Below are 23,059 nucleotides of genomic sequence, written 5' to 3'. Positions count from 1 at the left end.
TGGTTTGCCATCTGACCTGTACAGGAAGCAGAACAGAGGTACCTTCCTGTTGTAGGGGGACACAAAAGATCTACGTCTGGGCTCCCCCCAGAGGCAGAATATTCGATTCGCTACTCCCTCGAGTCCAGGGACCATTCTTGGGGTCTGAAGGCTCAACTCAGCCTGTCTGCTTCCGTATTCTCTGAACTGGCCAGGCATATAGCCCTGACACAGGAGGTAAGTGCCCGTGCCTCACTGCTTGTTGACATACCACATGGCTACTTGGTTGTCGATCTGGATGAGGACAACTTTGTTGGACAGCCTATCTCTGAAAGCCCATAGCTCACACTTGATCGCCCTTAGCTCCAAGAAGTTGATTTGACAAGAACATTCCTGAGCCAACCACAGACCCTGGGTGCTGAGCCCATCTACATGAGCTCCCCACCTCAGGGTGGACGCATCCATGGTTAGCACAATTTGAGTAGGGAGACTCAAAGGAGATCCCCTGTTCCAGATTGGAAAGTACTCGCCACCAGGGCAATGAGTCTCTGAGAGATGGGGTAACTTGGATACAATCCTGGAGGCTCTGAGTGGCTTGGCGCCACTATGATCTCGGGGTCCATTGGGCTCTCCATTTGCAAGCATGCCAAGGGAGTGATATGGATGGTTGCGGCCAAGTGGCCCAACAACCTCAATGTGAGCTAGGTTGACAACTGCTAGCTCTGTTGAACCTCTGCCACAATGGTTGCCAAGGCGACAGCCCTCTGGCAAAGCAGAAAGACCTTGACCTGACCCATGACTAGCAGGGCTCCTATGAAGTCCAATCAAGTTGATGGACTGATATGGGACTTTGGTAGTTGAGGACAAAGCCTAGTGACTCCAACACCCAAATGGTCAAGCGCATGGACCTGACAGCCCCTGCTTGATACACGCTTTTGACCAGCCAATCATCCAGATACAGGAAGACATGCACTCCCAAGTCTGTGGAGGTGCGCCGCCACCACGGCCAGGAATTCTGTGAAGACCTGTGGGGTGGATGTGATCCAAATGGCAACACCTAGTACTGGTAGTGCAGGTTTTCCCACCGCGAATCTGAGATATTTCCTGGTCACAGGAAGTATCTTGATATGGGCGTGTGCGCTCTTTAGGGCAAGGGAGCATTGCCAGTCCCCTTTTTGCAGAAGGGGGATCAAAATGCCCAGGGAAACAATCTTGAATTTATTTTTTTTTTAAAAACTTGTTCAAGGCCCTTAGGTCTAGGATGGAACGGAGTCCTCCTGTTCTCTTTGGAATCAGGAAGTACCTGGAGCAGTATCCTCGCCCTCTTTGCCATGGTGGAATGGGCTCAACTGCTCTGGCAGGTAAGACTGAGGATAGCTCCATTGAAAGTACCTCCTGATGTGCTACCAGCCCCCAAAATGGGTATGGAGAGCAATTTGGTGGGATACCCAATAGATTTCTACATGAAATTCATGTTATGTTTTGTCATGTTTTATGTTTCTCAATTATTTTATGTGTTTATTGTAAATCGCCTTGACTATTTGTGAAAGGTGATTAATAAATATGAAAAAAAAAAAAAGATTCAATTGGTAACCCTGACAGATTATGTACAGAATCCACTGGTCAGAGGTTACACTGGGCCACTGGTTTCAAAGAACCACAGTCTGCCCCCGACCGGAGGGTCAATCGTCCCGGGTGCGGGCGACTGGCTTATGCTCCCTGCAGCCCAGTCAAAACTCCATCCCCGGGTTTGGCTGAGGATCCAGCTGGGGCTTGGGAGCTCTCTGCTGCCTGGGATGGCCGTGGGAGCTCTGATGGTGTTGACGGGAGTGAGGCAGCGGAGGATAGTATTTCCTTTGGCGAAATAAAGACTTCCTTGGCCCCAGTCTCAATGGCCTCCTGGAAGAGAAGGATGGGTCTGGAATATTGGTGGAGAGTTGCTGGAGGGTTTTGTGACGGTCCCAGAGTTGGGCCACAGCATCCTTCACCCTATCTCCGAAGAGATTCTATCCTGTACACGGCATGCCAGCGAGTCGATCCTGTATCTCCGGCACTCCAGATCTTTGTGCACCAGCAACATAAGGGTGTCTTGCTACGGTTGAGGCAGCTGCTCAGCCACTTCCTGTACCTGCTTCCAGATGTCCTGTGAGTATTGGCTCATGTAGAGCTGGTAGGCAGCAATGTGGGCAATAAGCAAGGTGCCCTGGAACACCTTCCTATCAAGAGCGTCCATCACTCTGTGGTCCTTCCCTGGGGGCACCAAGAAATGGGTCCAAGATCGCATGGCCCTCTTGAGGCGGATTCGACTACCGCAGAATGGTGAGGCAGCTGACACTTACTGATTCCGGCAGCCTTCTGGACGAGGTAAACTCTGTCTGCCTTCTTATTAATGGGAGGCACTGTGAGGGTTTGTTCCCAATCCTCAGCAGCAACTCCTTAAGGATCTCATATACTGGGACCACTACAATCTCTTTAAAAGGCTCCATGAACTGGAGAATCTCAAGCATTTTGTGCCTGGCATCCTCCTATGTCAAAAGCTGGAATGGGATGGCCTCCGCCACCACCCTCACAAACCCTGTAAAGATTAAGTCCTCAGGTGGAGACTTCCTTCGCTCACCTGGAGGAGAAGGTTCTAATGGGAGACCATCCGAGGCCTTAGAGGAGGACAGTCTGATCATTCCCCCAAGGGGACTACAGGTTTCGTTGCCTCCGCCGTCCCCAGTAGAACTTCCTCCTCTGAGAAACTGGCGATGGCCTCCATGTCCTCCTGGGCATTTGTGCCATCCCAGAAACAGACAACAGCTGGGTTGGTAATGCAATGATGACCACATTTAGCTTCTCCAGAAGCAGTACAAGGACGGGCGGCACCAGCTCTGGTGCCATTTGGGCCACAGGACCAAAGTCCTGCAGTGCCTGCTCCACCACTGCTGGACTTGGTGCTCCAGCTCCTCCTCAAAAGTTGATGATGTCAACACCAACTGGGAGGAAGGAGGGGTGGCCAGATCTTCCTTGGCCCCATGAGGGGGATCAGCAACTGGCACCAGAACTGGTGGAGACAGTCATGGACTCTGGGCATCGATGGAGGTTGGGCATTCCTCGCCACAGGGACACTTTGAGGGCATCACTGCAAAAGCAGGTGATTCCCTGTGCCGATGCTTCTTAGTGTTCCCTCTATGCTTGGTCCAGTTCTTCCCCCTTGCCAAGGTTGAAGACGGCCCAGAGAAGACAGAAAACGGTCAGTCTCCGGCACCCCTATCCACCGGCAACATCGATGGAACAGATGGTCCCGCCAATGTTAATGGTGGGTGTCCACTGGTGCAGCTCAGAGATCCTTCAATGCAGATGCCGCCTTTGCTGATGGCTCAGACTTTCTCAACTCAAAGAGCTGATTCATCTTGTCAAGTTGAAGCAGACATCCCCTTCAGGGTCACCTGAGTGCACAAGCAGCAGCCCCTGATGTCATACGATGCCCCTAAGAAAAGGATACTTACCTCATGAGGATCAGTGATGGCATGGTCCTCGGGAACTGGGGGCATTGGCGAAAACCAGTCAGGGCCACAAAGGGGTGAACAAAAGGGCCAAAAGGCGAACAATGGTGGTGGGGGTTGATGGCCAGCAGGCACCGAGGCATCACTACCATGGGGTGAAATCGACTGCAAAAGAAAACTTACTGAAACGCCGAAAACCCTGACTGGGGATACTATAGGAAGGCACCGAGAGGGACGCGGTGACGGATCAAAGCGAAAAAAAAATTGCAAACAAAAGTTTTCCACAAGGCAAAAAGACAAGTTTTGAGCTCAATCAAAGCATGAAAGAGAGAAACTAATGAGGGACACTGCATGGCCGTGTGGATTAGGGCATGCTGGACATGCTCAGTGTGCCAAGTCAAAGTTCTAGAAACTTTGACATAAGTTTTCCATATCGGGTTCCATCTGATGTTGTCACCCATGTGTGAGGACTAACATCCTGCTGTCCTGGGAGAAACGTACTAATTGGCCTGCGTGTTCAGCATCACCTTTTCAGAAGGTGCAACAATCCATGTTTCTCATGAAAAACCCAGACTAGACTGAATAAAATGAACACACTTAAAAGCCTGAAAGGAAGTAGATGAAGGCAATTTAACACTACATAAAAGATTTTCATTTAAGTAGTACAACATGCAACTTTTATCCAAAGCAGAAATCTAGGGGTTTTGAATCTGATTTTTGGAGTTGGCTGACATATTCCTAACTTTACAATACCCACAAGAAACTAAGAGAGATTATCAGCTGAAATAAAAGAAATCTCCTCACACCAAGACATTTTGACAATGCAGCATAAAATATCCTGACTATGGCCATACACAATACTGTACCTGGCTGCAAATACATTCTTTTGAAGATGCCTAGAGATTTACACTCCTGCTTTATCTAGAGAAGATTCTGGTTGTCTAGGTGATAATCTCAGAACTCAGACTGAAAAAGCAAGTGCTGATGAAGCAATACTCAAACTGCCTCCTACACAGTCTAATGGCAAGAGATAAACAAGACATGTTTGTCAACTCAGTAGTTTTTGTGAGGCTGAATGAAATGTCTGTGGGGAGGGGAGGGGGGGGAGGGAGTATACATTCTATACATTCAACAGAAAAAAAAAAAAAACAAAACCCTAGAAAACATCCAATTTGATTATTTATTTATTTATTTATTTATTTATTTTTTAGATGAACTGCCACGCTCTCTGGTCTTACCTTGTGGACGAGACATCGCCACCACATAACTGGAAAGCTTGACATTGCAGGCTGAGCCACACTCCAAGGGGATGGGATACAGGCGGAAGTGATGAAGCATATCCAGGACAGAGGGGAACCGAAGGTGCTGAACGCGACACTGTCCCCCCTCTGTCAGAGTGAGTCGCAAATGCTGCAGGAAACACGCAGTGGGAAAGTGTTAGCAAATATTAGAGAGGTTAAGGGCCTTATCCCTAAGCCTTCAAACGTTTTTCAAAGTGTAAACTGACAGAAAAAAACCACAGGACCGATGTGATGCATTCCCTCAGACCTGACCCTGAGTAAACTTCCATGTATTGGATAATCATTTATTACATGCTTTTCCAACAAAAGAGCATTGGCAAGCACTGCTGGCAGACAAATAAGATAACACATACTATAGCTGACAGTAAAATACAGCACAGTAGGTGGAGGTAAAAAATGGTTTAACAGGGTAACACTTGGGAACGCATAACGAGTAGGAAACATAGGGATATAGGGGCTAAAGATTAAAACCAGTTCGGGTCAACCTCGGACGTATTCTTAAGGTAAGGTAAGGAGCAAGCTGATTTCTAGGTGGCTGAGAACAGTTGTGTTCTGCATCAGAGTGGCTTTTTGGTGATGACTGGGTAAGGTATAAAGCATTCAAAGCAATTTTGCTTTAAAGCACTCTTTTAGATGGCAAAATAAGATGAAAAGTAGTTTTCCAGCTTTCATCTGTAAAAGAGACTGTAGAGATTCAGCAGCAGAGCTGATCGCATTAGCTCTTTCAGGCAGCTGCCTTTGGAGAAGTATTGATGGGCAGCAGAAACTATGACCTCAGTGAATTTTCTGAGAGATAGGAGGTTAGGTGCAAGTCTGATGTTAAGTGCTAGGGAGTTCCTGAGCAGGCTCTCTCTCCAGTACTTGCAAGGTGCAGTTGGTTTGGAGAGCTGGATGGCGTGTTAACGGTTCACGCTACTGAAGGAGGCTGGTGCTTTGCCTTTGATGGCCTTGAAGGCCAACTTCTGGATTTTGATCTTGGCATGGCAGAGTGTTGGGAGCCAATGTGAGATTTTGGGAAAGGCGTGATCCATTCTCTTTTTTTTTTTTTTTTTTTTTTTGCTGCATTGTTCTGGATAAGCAGCAGCACTGATTAAGCTTTTTTTGGAATCCCAGTATAGCTGGAATTGCAGTACTCTGTGTAAGAGCCTGTGTGATTTTCTGCCCAATTTCACCTTTCCTAACAACCAATACTGATTACTGTATAATAGATACAGCTTACAATTCTCTCTTATGCTTATTATTCAATTACAAATGGCTAGAGACTGAGGCCATGAGGCACTGCTGAATACTACTTTCAGCACGTCTACAGAAAAGGGAAAGAAGAAAACAGGGCACATCCCTAAAAATAAGAAAGGAAAAGCAGAAAAAAAAGAAAGTCCTGATGTGTGGAGGATAGCTCCAAGCATCACTGAAATCTGAATGTCAAAAAATACTTGGGGATAAAATTGACATTTTTCTGTGCTCACTAAATTGAGAAATATTCATCTCCCTTTTATGTTGCTCCCACATCTCACATGGAGTTCTTTTATTCTAGGAATATGCCAGTCAGGACAGTCACTACTAACCAGTTGTAGGGTTTTATACTATCCATGGCTGTTGACTGGTTCAGCTCTTCAATACACTTCTGTTTTTCAAGGACGCAAAAAGAATTAGAGCGCTTATCTTAAGCATCCATGTGAGATAATAGCTAAGCTATGATTTGCATGTTATCCCTACTGCTTCCTGGCTGGTTAAAAATCATGTTTCATAAGAACATAAGATATGCCATACTGGGTCAGAGCAAGGGTCCATCAAGCCCAGTATCCTGTTTCCAACAATGGCCAATCCAGGCTACAAGTACCTGGCAAGTACCCAAACAAATAAGTCTCAAGCTACTATTGCTTATTAATTAAATAGCAGTTTATGGATTTTTCCTATAGGAACTTATCCAAACCTTTTTTAAAACCCAGTTACACTAAGTATTGTAATCACATCCTCTGGCAATGAATTCCAGAGCTTAACTATGCATTGGGTGAAAAAGAGTGTTTTTCGGTTTGTTTTAAATGAGCTACTTGTTAACTTCATGGAGTGCCCCCGATCCTTCAATTATCTGAGAGAGTAAATAACCAATTTACATTAACCTGTTCAAGACCTTTCATGATTTTGTAAACCTCTATCATATCCCAACTCAGACGTCTCTTTTCTAAACTGAACAGCCCTAACTTCTTTAGCCTTTTTTCTCATAGGGCAGCCGTTCCATGCCACATCATTTTGGTTGCACTTCTCTGCACTCTCCAGTGCTGCTATATCTTTGTTTTAGATGGGGTAACCAGAACTGCATACAGTATTCAAGGTGCGGTCTCACCCGGGAACGATACAGAGCCATTATGACATCCATCCCTTTATTTGCCATTCCTTTCTAATAATTCCTAACATTGTTTGCTTTTTTTTTTTTAATCGCCATAGCACACTGAGCCAATGATTTCAATGTATTATCCACTATGACTCCTAGATCTCTTTCCTGGGTGGTAACTCCTAAGATAGAACCTAACATTGTGTAACTACAGCAAGGGTTATTTTTCCCTATATGCAACACCTTGCACTTGTCCACATTAAATTTCATCTGCCATTTGGAAGCCCAATCTTCCAGTCTCACAGATCCTCCTACAAATTTATTATAATTCGCTTGAGATTTAACTACTCTGCATAATTTTGTGCCTTCCGCAAATTTGATCACCTCACTCGTCATATCCCTTTCCAGATCATTTACAAATATACTAAAAAGCACCAGTCCAAGTACAGATCCCTGAGGCACTCCACCGTTTACCTTTTTCCACTGTGAAAACTGACCATTTATTCCTACTCTCTGTTTCCTGTCTTTTAACCAACTTGCAATCCACAAAAGGACATCGCCTCCTATCCCATGACTTTTTAGTTTTCTTAGAAGCCTCTCATGTCGAACACCTTCTGAAAATCCAAATATACCTCATCTATCTGTTCACCTTTATCCACGTTTATTCAACCCTTCAAAAAAATGAAGGAGATTTGTGAGGCAAGACTTCCCTTGGGTAAATCCATGTTGGCTGTGTCCCATCAAACCATGTCTATCTAAATGTTTTGTGATTTTATTCTTTATAACAGTTTCCATGACTTTTCCTGCCACTGAAGTGAGGCTCACCGGTCTATAGTTTCCCGGATCACCTCCTTTTTTAAATATCGGGGTTATATTGGCCACCTTCCAATCTTCAGGTATAATGGATGATTTTAATGATAGATTACAAATTACTTGAAACAGGTCTGAAATGCCATTTTTTTAGTTCTTTCAGAACCCCGGTGTGTATACCATCTGGTCCAAATGATTTACTACTCTTCATTTTGCCAATCAGGCCTACCACATATTCCAGGTTCACCGTGATTTGGTTCAGTTGATCTGAATAGTCGCCCATGAAAGCCTTCTCTGGAATGGGTATCTCTCCAATATCCTCTTCAGTAAACACCAAAGCAAAGAATTTTTTTAGTCTTTCCTCAATGGCCTTATCTTCCCTAAGTGTCCCTTTAACCCCTCAATCATCTAACAGTCCAACCAATTCCCTCGTAGGCTTTCTGCTTTGGATATATTTTAAGAAGTTTTTACTGTGAGTTTTTCCTCTAAGGCAAACTTCTTTTCAAATTCTCTCTTAGCCTGTCTTATCAATGTCTTACATTTAACTTGCCAGTGCTTATGCTTTATTTAATTTTCTTCTGTTAGATTCTTCTTCCAATTTTTGAATGAAGATCTTTTGGCTAAAATAGCATCTTTCACCTCACCTTTTAACCATGCCAGTAATCGTTTTGTCTTCCTTCCACCTTTCTTAATGTGTGGAATACTTCTGGACTATGTTTAAAAAAAACCAAAATACAAAAAACCCCACCCATCCTAGAAACAATGTCCACGTCTGTTGCACACTTTATCTTTGTAGCTGTACCTGTCAGGTTTTTTTCTTTTTTTAAACTATTTTTCTCATTTTATCAAAGTTTCCCTTTTGAAACTTTAGCACTGGAGCCGTGGATTTACATACTGTCCCCTTTCCAGTCATTAATTCAAATTTGAACATATTATGATCACTATTGCCAAGCGGCCCCACCACAGTTACCTCTCTCACCAAATCCTGCACTCCATTGAGAATTAGATCTAAAACTACTCCCTCTCTCGTCGGTTCCTGAACCAATAAATGTCATTTATTCCATCCAGGAACTTTCTCTCTCTAGCTTGTCCTGATGTTTCACTTACCCAGTCAATATTGGGGTAATTGAAATCTCCCATTATTATTATTAGCTTCCCTAATTTCTCTTAGCATTTAGCATTAATACAGCCTGTTTCTCTTAGCATTTAGCATTAGTACAGCCTGTTTTCCGTCAATTCTGTTAATTGTAATTTTTTTCTAATTAATAACTGCTAAGAATGTCAATTGTAAAGCCTGTTGCTAAATTACTGTTAAATGTAAACCGCGGTGATGTATATCTTTACGTACTGCGGTATATAAAAAATCCTTAAATAAATAAATAAATAAATTTCACTGTCCATCTCACCATCTTGTCCAGGTGGACGGTAGTATACTCCTATCACTATACTATTCCCCAAAACATGAGGGATTTCTACCCATAAAGATTTGATTGTGCATTTAGTCCCATCAGGATCTTTATCCTGTTGGTCCCTATGCCATCCCGAACATAAAGCGCCACACCTCCTCCTGGGTGCTCCTCTCTGTCATTGCGATATAATTTGTACCCTGGTATAGCACTGTCCCATTGGTTATCCTCCTTCCACCATGTCTCTGAGATGCCAATTAAGTCTATGTCATCATTCACTGCTATACATTCTAATTCTCCCATCTTACTTCTTAGACTTCTGGCATTAAACATACAAACATTTCAAAGTGTGTTTTTTGTTTGTATTTTCATTCTGCTTTTTAATTGATAGGGATAAATTGGAATTTTTTTTTTTAGCTCAGGTGAGTTTTTAATTACAGGCACTTGGACTACTTTTCTTATTTTTGGAACCTCACGGTTGGGATGCCCTAATTCTAATGCATCATTATTCCTTTGAAGAAACCTCCCTCCAAACCATGCGCTGCTGAGCAACTGTCGGCTTTCCCCTTTGTTCTAGTTTAAAAGCTGCCCCACCTCCTTTTTAAAGGTTAGCGCCAGCAGCCTGGTTCCATCCTGATTAAGATGGAGCCCATCCCTTCGGAAAAGACTCCCCCTTCCCCCAAAGATTCCCGAGTTCCTGAATCCCTCTTCCTTGCACCATCGTCTCATCCACGCATTGAGACTCCGGAGCTCTGCCTGCCTCTGGTGACCTGCGCGTGGAACAGGGAGCATTTCAGAGAATGCTACCCAGGAGGTTCTGGATTTCAGCTTTCTACCTAAGAGCCTAAATTTTGGCGTTCAGAAGCACTTCTGCTCCACTTCTTTACCAAGCCACTCCAGTGGCACCTTCCTTCTCAAAGTGATATTAACAGGCACCATCTTATTGAGCTTTTTTAAAGCAATATCAGAGACCATCTTCCGAGCAGGTCAATTACTGAAAAATTCCTTCTGAGCACTGCACTCCTTTACCATGACCAGCACTTTAAAGTCACGCAACAGCAAATACCTTTGCTCTTCCTTGGTAGTTGAACGTTAGGACATATTCTCCTCTCCGCGTTTCGCTCTGTCGAACAAGGAAGATCCCATGCCCTTCGATTCCTTGCAACTGGACTAGCTGGGCAGCCTTGAATCGAGAGATGGGGCCGTGGAACCATGGATGTAAAGAAAGCAACTGATCCGTTTTGTGCCAAGATTGTTCTTGTAGCCCTAAGTGAGTAGCACCTAGTGAATACAAAATAACATGTCAAATGGTCATGAGAACTAAATGAATTCCATAATTAAGAAAACTGCTATGATTTAATCTGACCTTAAAGAAAGTAAATTATCTACTGCATTATATGATGCAGACCACAGATGGGCAGAAAACAGTCAAATCTGAACTGGGTGAATCTCCATCTGGTTTGAGTTGATTACATTTTTAGATTTTCCCAGATTTTTGGGTAAAATCTGCTCAGATTTTAATGTAGATTCATCAATTTATGGGAATCCACATCAAATCTTCCACTGTGATCCCCTTGAATTGAGTAGATTTTCTCAAAAACCATAGCAATTTTTTTTTTAAATAATTAGTTCATTGAACTAATTAGACAAATCCATTAACTTTTTCCAGATTCGCCCAATTAGTTTGTGAACCTTTTCTCAACAGGTTCTTATATCCAGAGTATCAAAAATAAGAGATTGCAGGTACACACAGTAGCGAAAATGGAATATTTTGGACAAGGGGACAAAAGTTGCATTAGATTTATTACCCATAGTACCCCACTGTTTTCAATGGAAAAAATGTTTGTGGAAAGCTGGGACAACTCTTCAGTGCTGCAAGCCTCACACACATCAGCTCAATGCCTTACACAGCCATTACCCAAGTGCCCCATTCAAATAAACTGTACCATATCATGCACACGACACTTCCTTTTCAGCAAGGTCTATGAAAGAAAACAGAAGCAATTCAGTAACCTGTTTCATAATCCACCTTTCTTCCTGCCCACTTTGCTCATGTCAAAATCCAGCGTCTCCATTAGCCACAATTCAGTCACCAAAATGAGCGGTTGGGGGTCTGTGGCATTATGGGATAAATCAAGCTTCTCTTTAAATGTAAACAATTTTGGGCACTGGTCATTGCTGGGACGGACCACCATCAGCTATGGAACGTTTCTGTGGCTGGACACCACTCAAACTGGATGATTCAACTATCTGCCATCCCGGTTTTCAGACAAATAAGAGTGAGCTGAAATCCAGGTAGAAATACTGTGCAAGCACAGGATGCGCAATGCAACCTATTTGTGTCTGGACGTCACCATTAATGAACAGCGCCTTGTGTAATCAGAAACAAGGAAAAAAAAAAAAAAAAAAAGGTATAGGAAGTGTGCCGTGGGTTAGTGGACGATTTAATGCAATCAAGGCAATTTTTTTTTTTTTTTTTTAAACAGGGTTGCATGCTTTCCTGACTATACTCAAGTGGAAAACCAGTCTAATATTTAATTTGATTTGCATGCTTTGGAAAAGAAATAGAAACTGTTCTCTTGTTTAGACACACTACAATAAACATATTTGACATTAACGTTACGACATTGCAGTAATCTGCATCGACTTGTCTTTTGGATATCATGACCTTATAAATTAATTGCAATTCATCTTGTAGCCCCACTACCAGTTGGTGTTCACTTCAGCCAAGCAGAAGTCCCTATCTGCATGCATGCACAGTTTGCTATCCCAGGAAATGAAAAAACTATGACACAGCAAAGCTTGGATTTAGGTAGACCAAATCCCAGCTTCGTGTAAACTATACCTGAGCCCAGCTCTGTCTTGACTCTTATTTTAAAGAAACCATGGTCACAAGTGCTCCCTTTAAAGTAGTTGTACTAGTCAGATTGCTCAAACCTCCCACTTGCCCATTTCTGGTCCCTTATTTAAAAATGAATTTAATTTTGTATTTTTTATTTCGCCTTTTGTGGCTGTTCTGCCACTTCAAAGCGTATTACATAGTGTATGGTGCATTATGTTATAGCTTAGGAAGCATTAGGAGGCATTATATTACAGGTAGTTTGCATGCACTGTAGTGCATTCATGCAATATTAGTTATGACTTACAAAGAACAGTAGCTAACAGGTTTACAAAGAATAGTTTAATTACTTGACAGGGTGATATGCTGTCCTACAGGGCGTTAGTCTGCTAGGTAAGCAGCCATGTTTTTAGCTGACATAAGAAATCCTCTCCATCTAATTCCCAGGAGTCCTATTTATTTTGTCCAATATATATATTTGCTTACATATTTACATTTATAAGAAATCTATAATCTTGAATTACAAAGCAGGCTTTTTTTTTTTTTTTAATCTTTTTCCTTAAGTCCTTTTTTCAATGGTCTGTGCCATGTTGCTTTCCACGTAATTTAAAAAAAAAACAAAAATAGATGGCAAACCACAAGAAGGCATCACAAAAAAAAAAACAAACCCACATCCAATTGAGTACCAGGCATAATCAAATATAATAAAAGACGACCATCATCTGATAGAGCGTAAACAGACACCGATTCACCAGGACGACAAAGTGTCACTAAGGATTCACAACCGGATCATAAACTGGTCCTTGCTATTTTTTGAAGATTTTTTTTTAAGTATATTGCATAATAAAAGACAGGAGTATAGCCACACTTATCTTACATGATGAGGCTCTGCTTATAATAATTTTGCAAGGCAATAATTCAAAATCGATAGATGAAATCAAATGAGCCCAGCAGATTCTTCTTGCTCTTTTGGGGAAGGTGAGGGGTGGAGGGTCCCCTATTTTATTACCTGGCCAATCACTACAGTGACGGTCCTTATCCAGGAGCCAATGATCGTAATTTCCTCTTGTGCCCAACATATGTGCCCCCAAGTCTGGCCACTAGGTGTCACCGAGAGACTCCCCTGCCTTTCCCTCCCCCCCCCCCCCCCCCCAAAAGGTCTATGAACACTGCCTCCCTTCAGCACCAGCTAAACTGGAGGCAAGAACCCCGAGCCCAGGAAACAAACACAAGTCTGGCAGGTCAGATCACTCTTAAAACTTCTAATAAACTAAAAAAGAAAGTGCAAATACTGCAAGAACTGCATTATACATCAGCTTATTACACAATGTGGGCATCCCTCTCTTTATAACGTCTGGGGCTGGAAGCCCAGATGTTTGCTGATTATTAAAGAGACTTTTTTTTTTTTTTTAATAGAAGAAATTAGATTTCCTTCTTCTGAAGAGGACAGAGTGAAACACTAGGAAGGGTGATGTGTGCAAAACCATGCAGGCCGTTTGCAAGAGTCTCTCCCACCTGAAAGCCACTTTCACTCTGCTCCAGATGACATTCACATTTATATGTTTCAATAAATCTCCAATATATTCCTGCAGAGGCCTGTTACCACCCATAAGGGATTTCAGAGTGAAGCAGCCTGCCACAGTAATGGAGTCGGTTTGTTCTAGCGGCTGCAGAGAGCAGACCCAGGCTACAGGAAGACTGGATGCAATCTTTACATCCCACTAAAGCCTTGCAAAAGATAAATATGTAACCAGGCCCCAGGCAGACACCATTGTTCTCCTGCAAGACAGCCTAATTCACTAAGACAAAAACCTAAATCCCATTCTTAATGTTAGCAAATCACTGTTACATCCATTAAAAGTGTTTCATACGGGAATTTCATGGTGTTAGCTTGGAAAGATTTGGGATTTTCATTTATAAAAACAAATTACATCAGGTACATCCTGGAGATAAAATGCTTTTTTTTCTTTTCTTGACTCAATTAAAGGTGGTGCTGCCTGGATTTGATTACATGAGGTGGTATTGAGGGATAGGTCTGAGCTCTGCAGCCTCCTGGTTTCAGAGCTGTAGCTAGCCATCCACCAGGGGAGCCGTCCTGTGAAAACTATCAGTCTCCTCTTCCCTCATGCGACCCCACATGCCTGATCCCTCCCTGCCCCCGGCAATGAAGAGCAGCACCACAAAAAACATGTTTCCTACTTCCTGCCCAGATAGTGCAGGGCAGCTCAGCTCACACTCCTGATCCCTCCTCACCCTGGCACTGAAGGGCAGTGCGGCCTGCGGGGCCGTGAAAAACAGCCGCCTCCTCCTCTTCCTCTTCCCTCCCTGCCACCCCCCCGACCGTGCAGGGCAGTGTGGTCCTCTGGGCCTCCTCCTCTTCCCTCCCTGCCACCCCCCGACCGTGCAGGGCAGTGTGGTCCTCTGGGCCTCCTCCTCCTCTTCCAGCCCCACAGTGAGGAGTGGCGCAGCGGGGCCTCAAGGAGCAGCAATGAAGAGCAGTGCGGCCCACCTGATGCCAAGAAACACTGGCCTTCTTCCCCATGCTGCAGCACGCAGGGAGGCTAAATATGAGACAGTGTATGAGTGTGTGTTACTGAACATGTAAGAGACAGCATATGAATGCATGGGTGCATGACTGAGCGCGAGAGTGCATGACTGAGCATGAGCATATGAATGTGCTTGAATAATTGAGCATGCGAGTGAATAAGCATGTATGCCTGAGCATGTGAGAATGTGTGTGTATGGCTGAGCATGAGAGAGCTAACAAGATGTGTGGATATAATTGAGCATGCATTAGAGAGCATATGAGCGTATGAATGATTGAGCATGTGAAAGAATGCATGAGCATGTATGCGTATGAATGAGCATGTGAAAAGGCATATGAGCGTGTGTATATGATTGAGCAAGTCAGAGAGTATATGAGAGTTTATATGTGTGACTGAGCACATGAGAGACTGAGCAAGAATGTATGTGTATATGATTGAGCATGAGAGACAGCAAGCGAGTGCGTGTATATTATTGAGCTTGAGAGTGTGAACAAGCATGTGGGTGTATATGATTGAGCATATGAAAGAAAGAGAGAGTGTGCGTGTGTATATGATTGAGCAAGTGTAAAAAAGTTTGTATACAACAACCCTCACCCCTCTCCCTGTTAATCCATGACATTCAGGTCATCTGGAAATCAAAATTTCCCAGGTATGGACAGCAGGGGATTTTTTTTTTATCCTTATTAGTTTTAATTATTGGGGGTTATTTGATATATTAGCTGTTTTGAAATATTTTGACATTTAGAAATTAAGAGATATGAGTTTTTAATGATTGGATGTTCTATTTGTCAGTTTTTTAAAATGTATATCATTGTTATTAGTATGGTTTTATTATGATTTATATTACTTGATTTTATTGTTTGATGTTTTATAAGAAATAGTGATGTTTCTGTATGCAGTGCAACTACGGAAAAGCAGAATCTGGCTTGTTGTGGTTTTCAGTTCAGTTTTTGTCTGCATGTTTCTATTTATACTTTATGGTCTCTCTATTCAGTGTTTGGTGAGGGTGTGTCTGTGTTCAGCATGTGTGACCAAAGTGAGGTGTTCTGCTGGCACGTAGTGTCTGTGTGGGGATCTATATCAGCCTGGCTTGTTCTGTTTTCCTAATAGGAGGTGTATTAGTGTTTTAGGGCCTGGTGTAATATTTGTAAGGTTGCCCTTTCATAGACAGTTTCTTACTTTTTGAGTGCTGGCAGTTAGTGTTTTGGTATGGGAGATTTAGTATATTGTAATTCAGTGTACTCATGGCTTTCTGAGGGCCAAGCCTACCACTTTTTATTATGTATGTTTTATCTGTACCCTGCTACGATCACTGGCATGGTGGGTAACAAATATTTTTTTAAATAAATACACCTAACACTCGCTACCATATTTGTCAGTTTTTTAAAATGTATATCATTGTTATTAGTATGGTTTTATTATGATTTATATTACTTGATTTTATTGTTTGATGTTTTATAAGAAATAGTGATGTTTCTGTATGCAGTGCAACTACGGAAAAGCAGAATCTGGGTTCCAAGTGTCTGTTTTGCAGAGTTTTCTGGTTTCCACCACAGCAATGCATGTAAGTGAATTTTTGTTACCTAAGAATGTCTTTTTCATGAACAATCTAGTATTATAAATGCATAATTTGTAATTACGTGTGGGGAGGGCGTGACAGAGAGAGGGGTGACACCTAGTGCTTGGATTGGGGGCCCATGATTGCAAGGATCTGGAGGGAGTCCCGGTGCATGGTCCCCATCCCAGAGCTAACAATGCAATGATAAAAGAGTAAAGGAAGTTGGAAGGGGGAAAAAAAGATCTCCGGTAATCGTGACTGAAGGCTGCTGACACCTGGATCTCTGTGCTGGAAGCCCAAAGGAGCAGGAGGTAACGTCTGGGTCACAATAAAAATAAGAATCAAAGCCCCCTACATTTAAGAGTGTCTCCCAGTTTGCAGTGGGTTGTACGTTGGGCTCAGGATGAAGGTACACTTTTTCATTTGGCCATGGCTCTGCTTGGTTTCCTCATGGAGAGAGAGTATGGTCAGATGCTGTGCTGCAGGTGTCCTTACAGCCAAAAACTATGCAGCAAGGGAAGTGATGCGGCTCACAACAGTTCTGTTCGGTTCCTGAGCTGAGGAAAGTGAAATCTGGTTCTTTCTTCCAGTGTACGTCTCGAAAACCACAACTTTTACAATAAAAAAACAGTTCATCATCATGGTACAGCTAAAGGACTATATACATACACATATACAGTTTTTAAGCCTTAAATTATCCACATCAATCAAAATGTAAATAGCACGGTTCTGCCCACTGACCTGAACAAACAGCCCAGAAGTGTCATGATCTCTTTAAAAAGCTAACAAAACACACCAAAGCATTCAATAAGAGTTATTGAAAAGCTGGATCAAGTGCATAGCGATAATACACCAAATCTACACCCAACCCCCCCCCCCCCCCCCCCCACCGGAGTACAGTGTGCCTAATTCATCAGCATCTGGAAGACTTGCACACACAGATCATAAATGGTTGCATTCTCTGGGGAAGAAAACGGCCTTTAAAGTCAATAATGCACGACATAAGGGGGGTCAGCATTTTAATATAGCATGGAGGTGAATGTGAAAAGCTAGGTACCCTTCATAAAGCAGCTAGCACCAAAATCTGCAAAGAAGAGGAACATGGCTTCAAACCAGAACGTTCACAACATACACTGCTACTTGCGGAATCAGAGAGGAGAGCGTGTGCCCGCACTTACCTTGGTTAATGGAATCCGTGCTTCCAGCCCCGGGGGTTGACGTCATGGCGTCCGAGTGAGATGCTGAAAGTAGCTCTACATCAGTGCCATCAGACCTGCTGGAAGGAGCACATCCTTTACTTTGCCTTCAGTCGCAGGTGTAAAGTGAGTACGGCATTTGCAATTTAACTACGACAATCGCTGAACATTCCTTGCACTCTTATGCTGCACACTTGGTACTCCTGAGTAGCGTAAGCGTGTGTATACCCCAGAAGGAGCACAAGCAGCACAATAGATTACTATTCAAAACCTAGTCAGTTTAGGATAGAATATTTCCAGCCTAGCTTTGTGGTCTACTTGCCCAAAGTGAACACAATGGCATTTCTTATAGCATAAGAGACATTTCACAGGATACATTTAACTTATATAAATGTCGCTGAAAGTGGCATTCCGGGTAGTCTTCTCTCACAGTAAACGTACATCAAGTCATTGTGCTGCCTTTTTTTTGGGGGGGGGGGTGGGGGGGGGGGACGGATAGTTTCCTCTCTCTCATTTCCCCTCCAGCTCAGTCATAACCACCGTTGTGACCTGGCACTGTGAGAGCCTTCATTCGCAACTACCCAGGGATTTGCTAGACATCCCCTCCCCACCGGCCATTACAGCAACTGCCCTGAGGCCAGGAGCCATGCAACAGGGCTGCTTCCAGGACCCTATTCTAAGGGCACTAAGACCGGCCACCAGACGCTGCCCTCAACTAGGACAGACTCCCCCCTTCCCACCTGGGGCTGTGAATGTGAACATGCAAAAGCCCCAACTCAACCTCGCCCAGCCACTGCTCCTTAGTCCAGGGGCACTGCAGCATGGCTCCTGCCAGAACCCTGTGACCTTGAGCCCTAAATCTGGCCAGTAGATGTCACAGGTCAGCAATGACGGAGACTCCCTCCTCGCACTCCTCCTAACCCGAACTCCAACCCCAGGGGCTGTGGACCCAACCCCAGCTCCGCTCGTGACACAGAAGATGGACTCAGCAGTTCTTCCACTTAATGCACAGCACTTGCCACAGAGTCAGATCTGGCCTACATTATTTAAAGCACACTAGAGCTGCCTTTTTTTGTTGTTGTTGCTGTTGTTGATACTGCCCTGTTGTGGGTGTGGGGAAATACTGAGGCAAAGCAGGGAAGGAAAAGTTTAATCCAAATCCATGCACCAATTTTCTGCTACTTTTCAAAATCTAGTGGAAGTAGGGCTATTTTCATTTTCTCATATTTATTTTGCAAAGGTACAGTATAACATTGTCATTTTGTGGTCAATAAAGACCACAAAATCGCTGTGTCAACTTGGTATGTTGACATAGCGATCCCGCAGCCACACTCCTACCATCAGTTCATTATTTATTTATTTATTTATAATTTTTATATACCGATTTTCCTGCATCAAATGCAAATCAAACCGGTTTACAATGAAACAGTATAAGCAGGAGATACAATTCCTTAGTCTAATACATTGAGCATCTGTAACTAATAATTGTAAACTGAGCAAAAAGCTAAACAACATTAAAAAAAGGTTAAATTTATAATGAAAACATAAAAACCAACTATTTTAAAATGAGCACAAAGGTTAGCACGAAGGGGAGCACAAAGGGGAAAGCCCCTTTGTCGCACCCCTTCGGCGCGCGACGCCTGTTGGAAAGGCGCCGTTTACCGGCTCGACGCTGAGATGACGTCGGGGGGGGGGGGGGGGGGCGGAGTTCTTCCTCACTGTGTAGTCCGATTTCTTTCTTAGTTTCAAAGCGAAGTTTTTCTATTTTTTTGTTCTTTTTTTTTTTTTACACAGTTTGCCTGATTAAGTGCCCGATGTTGTTGGGCTGCCTCACTGTGTCAGCGCCTATGCACACATAGCGTTCCCATAGCCATGCTACTATTATCTTTCTTCCAATTAGATATGCAGCATTTCAGTTAAGATTATTTATCAGTTTTTATCCACATCCAATAACCGTCATGTCAGTTTTTATTGCCATTTGTAACTAGTTCTTTTCATTAACACAGTCGGCGGCATATTGTCCTAATCTTGGTATTCATTTGTTCTGTGTATTTTAGTCACACAATTCTTATCTGTGTTTGACGATGCAAACTGAATGAAGTGATCTTCACTATTGGCATTACCATACATTCAAAGTAGAGATTTATGATCCAACAGGTAAACTGGCATATTTGTAGGTGGTCCTTACTTCCTATGACGTACCATACACTTTAATTCATATTCATACTTAGATACTTTATCTTTTTCTTTATAATTATTTATTTTTTCTTATTTTATCAGCACAGATTGTTTTTATGTATTTATCTATTTATTTTTTTACAGGTAACAATCCTTATTTTTGTTCTATATTTTATATAAGTTATATGTTTTAGTCCTTAAGTTCCATCATGAAGTAGGGAAGAGTCATACTTTGACAATTTTTTGACTTAGATTTATCTTTTTTCTATTATCGGTATAAAAAAAAAAGAGTTAAATAAATAAATAAATATTATTTTAACAGTACAGTTCATTTTTAATTTACTATTTTTTTATTTTTTTTTATTTTTTTTTGTACAGGTTACTTAATCTTTATTTTTGTTTTCTTTTATATAGGTTATACGTTATAATTTATGCACAACACTTTGTCATCTGCCCTGCAGGCACATAAATAAGTTCTGCTTAAACTGAGTAAGCATTCTCATTATGTTCTATATCATCACTTTTTAATTTTACTTTTGGTTTTAAATTTTAAATTTTCTTTTTTTATGTTTATAAAATTGCAATCTCCTTTTACATGATCACTTTTACTCCCTGACATCTATTCATACTTTAAGCATGATCATTTAATCACGATTCATTCTAACACCAAGTTATCCTCTCCAGTACTATCGTTTCTGTGTTTACAACTGTTGTCTAATTCATTCACATCTGTACACATATTGTGCCCTGTGTTCCTTTTCTGCATCATTTCTGTATACCATTATGATGTCAACACACATATATGTTAGGATTTATTTTCTGGAGTTTGTACACCTATATATGTTATTGATTGATTTTAATTTTTTAAGTGTGCTCATTTTTTAACAATTTATATATTTGTTCCTAGTTGCCCCTGGCAGCTCTAGAATAAATTTATTTATTTATTTAACATTTTTATATACCGGGCTTCATGCAGAATTTGCATATCAGCTCGGTTTACATTGTAACTGAAAGAGACATGCATGAAGAATGCAAGTTACATAGAACAGGGACTTAAAAACTTGGTACAGAATACATGGGTAAAATAACTTATAACATAATTGAAGAATGAGAAACTGAAAATTATCTTTGATTGTGAAGTGTTATGTTTCAGGCTTGGTTGAGAGTCTTTGGATGGATTATTTGCTAGTGTGTGGATGTTGATGTGACTTATTATCATGATTTGAACGCTTGTTCGAAAAGCCAGGTTTTTAGTCTTTTTTTGAAGTTGATTGGGCAAAGTTCTGTCCGGAGAGAAGAAGGTAGCGAGTTCCAGAAGGATGGACCTGCTGAAGACAAGGCTCGCTTGCTAAGCGAAGTTTTGACGTGTGTTGTTTGGAGAGTGTTTTTGTAAGCTGATCTCGTTGGTCTGGATGGTAGATGAAGTAGAAGAGGAAAGTTGAGTTCCAGCGGACTGCCCTTGTGTATGGTTTTTTGAATGATTGTTAATGTCTTGTATAGTATTCTATACTTAATTGGGAGCCAATGTAGGTCCCTCAAAATGGGGGTAATATGATCTCTCCTGTTGGTCTTGGTCAGTATCCTGGCTGCGACGTTCTGCAGCATTTGAAGGGGTTTAAGGGTGTTAGCTGGAATGCCGATTAGCAGAGAGTTATAAAGAGATTATAAAGAGCGAAACTCGGCCAGAGTCTGGCAAATTTTAATAAAGGCCTTTTTCCATCATCAGGTTCTCGTTATCTTTACTGCTACACAGCCAACTGGATCGGCTTCCGCTTTGTTTTCTGGGTCCACTTTGTGGTCAATGCACATGCATAAACATTCATAAAACAAAAGTCTTGTGCGATCTAAAATATAATCATATTTCTTCTTTGGGCGTTGTGTGTATTATGCCTTAGAAAAATAGAGGCTTAAAATAGTGAAACGAATGCCTCTGATAAGGCATAGGTTGCTAGACTCTGTTGCATTGAAATGCACTCGTTTGTTTTCTCTCTTATCTTTACTCTTCCTTTTTATCTAGGTCAAAGAGAGACCAGTACACCCTGTACTCAGATACACAAAGATTAGTGCAAAGGAATACTGCCTCAGTCAGAAGTCAGACCCAGGACTTCTTGTAATCCACATCTGATTGCACACTGTGCCTGATAAGTTTTCACGGGAACCCATGGAACAGAGCAAAGCATTCAGGTTACAAACCAACTGGTTCTGGGCCGAATCAAGCTATCACTAACTGTCACCAAGCGAAAGCATGAAAATATGCCTGCAACTCTTGGAAAAGGACAGGAAAAGCTTAACTGCTGACAGAGCTCTCAGTATTTCAGTGACTGGCAAAGCCTCTGTATGACTTTTAAAACCCACGTGACATGCAGCCTCTGTAGGCCCAACTTCCTGCCTAAGACACAGACCTCGTCACTTTTTGCAGCACTAAAAGACAAATAAACCATAGCTTAACATTTAGAACAGGCAACTAAATTATACTCTCCAGGGGAAGGATTGTGTTTCTAGTCTGTCTATTCAAGCAATAGCCTTCCAAAGGAAAAAAAAAAAGAAAGAAAACTTTACACATCTGCCCGATGCACTATAGAAGTAAACAATGCTCATTTTGGGGCCGATGGAATAAATGAGCGCAGAAAGCAGGCGCTCCGTGTTGAGCGCCCTCTTGCCTAATGTGCGCCCTGGCACCACTCATGGGTGCGCGATGCAATATGTAAATAAAGGGTCATTTCCCTAACCTGACCTCTGGCATTTTTTATTTATTTATTTTTTTAAACCTTTTGAACTTTTGGTTCCTCCGACTTAATATCACCACGATATTAAGTTGGAGGATGTACAAAAAAGCACTATTTTCTGCTTTTCTGTACAACTTTTGGGGGGCTAAGAAATTGACGCCTGATCTGAGCAGACGTTAATTTTTGAGCGTAAACATGTGTGGGTCGAGCACACTTTTTTTTTTTTTTTTTACATTCGGGGTGAATAACTAATAGCCTCATCAACATGCATTTGTACGTGATGAGCACTGTTGGTTTCGCCGGGGGTGGTTGGACGCGCGTTTTGGATGCACTAATCCCCTTATAGTGTCCAACCGCAGGTTAAAGAGCGCGCTTGGCTGAGCGCACTGTTTTGCATCAGCCCCTCAGAGGAAATCCAAGAAGAATATAGCAAGGACTATAGGTCACCTGCAGGAGTCAAAAATTCTCTGGTGCTGCCCACTCTTGTTCACCTTTTCAGACACGTTTCTCAGCCTAAAACAGACTCTGATTCTTCTCCCCACCTACAACAAACTCCTAGCCTGAGCGAGTCCACAGTTTCAGCTCCAAGTTACTTTCCAAATCTTCATTTTAGCGTGTTGCAATACTGACCAGACAATCCATTCATCAGACGAGGCCTTTTCTGTGCCCCTAACAGATTATTATTGCATTTCTTGGTTGA

General features: G+C 42.3%; 1 protein-coding gene across 3 annotated transcripts in view; it reads right to left on the bottom strand.

The window, feature by feature from the left end:
• Positions 1-23,059, bottom strand: part of SH2B3 (SH2B adaptor protein 3) — a 191,070-nt gene that overhangs the window by 17,306 nt on the left and 150,705 nt on the right. For 2 of the 3 annotated variants that reach the window (XM_029572112.1, XM_029572111.1), the window contains exons 5-7: positions 17,438-17,535; positions 10,383-10,597; positions 4,706-4,877 (exon numbers count right to left, since the gene is read on the bottom strand). In XM_029572112.1, coding sequence (XP_029427972.1) covers positions 4,706-4,877; positions 10,383-10,597; positions 17,438-17,535 — 485 coding nt within the window. The remainder of the gene's footprint in view (positions 1-4,705; positions 4,878-10,382; positions 10,598-17,437; positions 17,536-23,059) is intronic. The other variant, XM_029572113.1, reaches the window with a different exon arrangement.

Source organism: Rhinatrema bivittatum, chromosome 11 (assembly GCF_901001135.1).
Source record: "Rhinatrema bivittatum chromosome 11, aRhiBiv1.1, whole genome shotgun sequence".
NCBI classification, from domain to species: domain Eukaryota; kingdom Metazoa; phylum Chordata; class Amphibia; order Gymnophiona; family Rhinatrematidae; genus Rhinatrema; species Rhinatrema bivittatum.
Note: the sequence above shows the minus strand (reverse complement) of the source record. Positions and strands in the feature narration are given on the sequence as shown.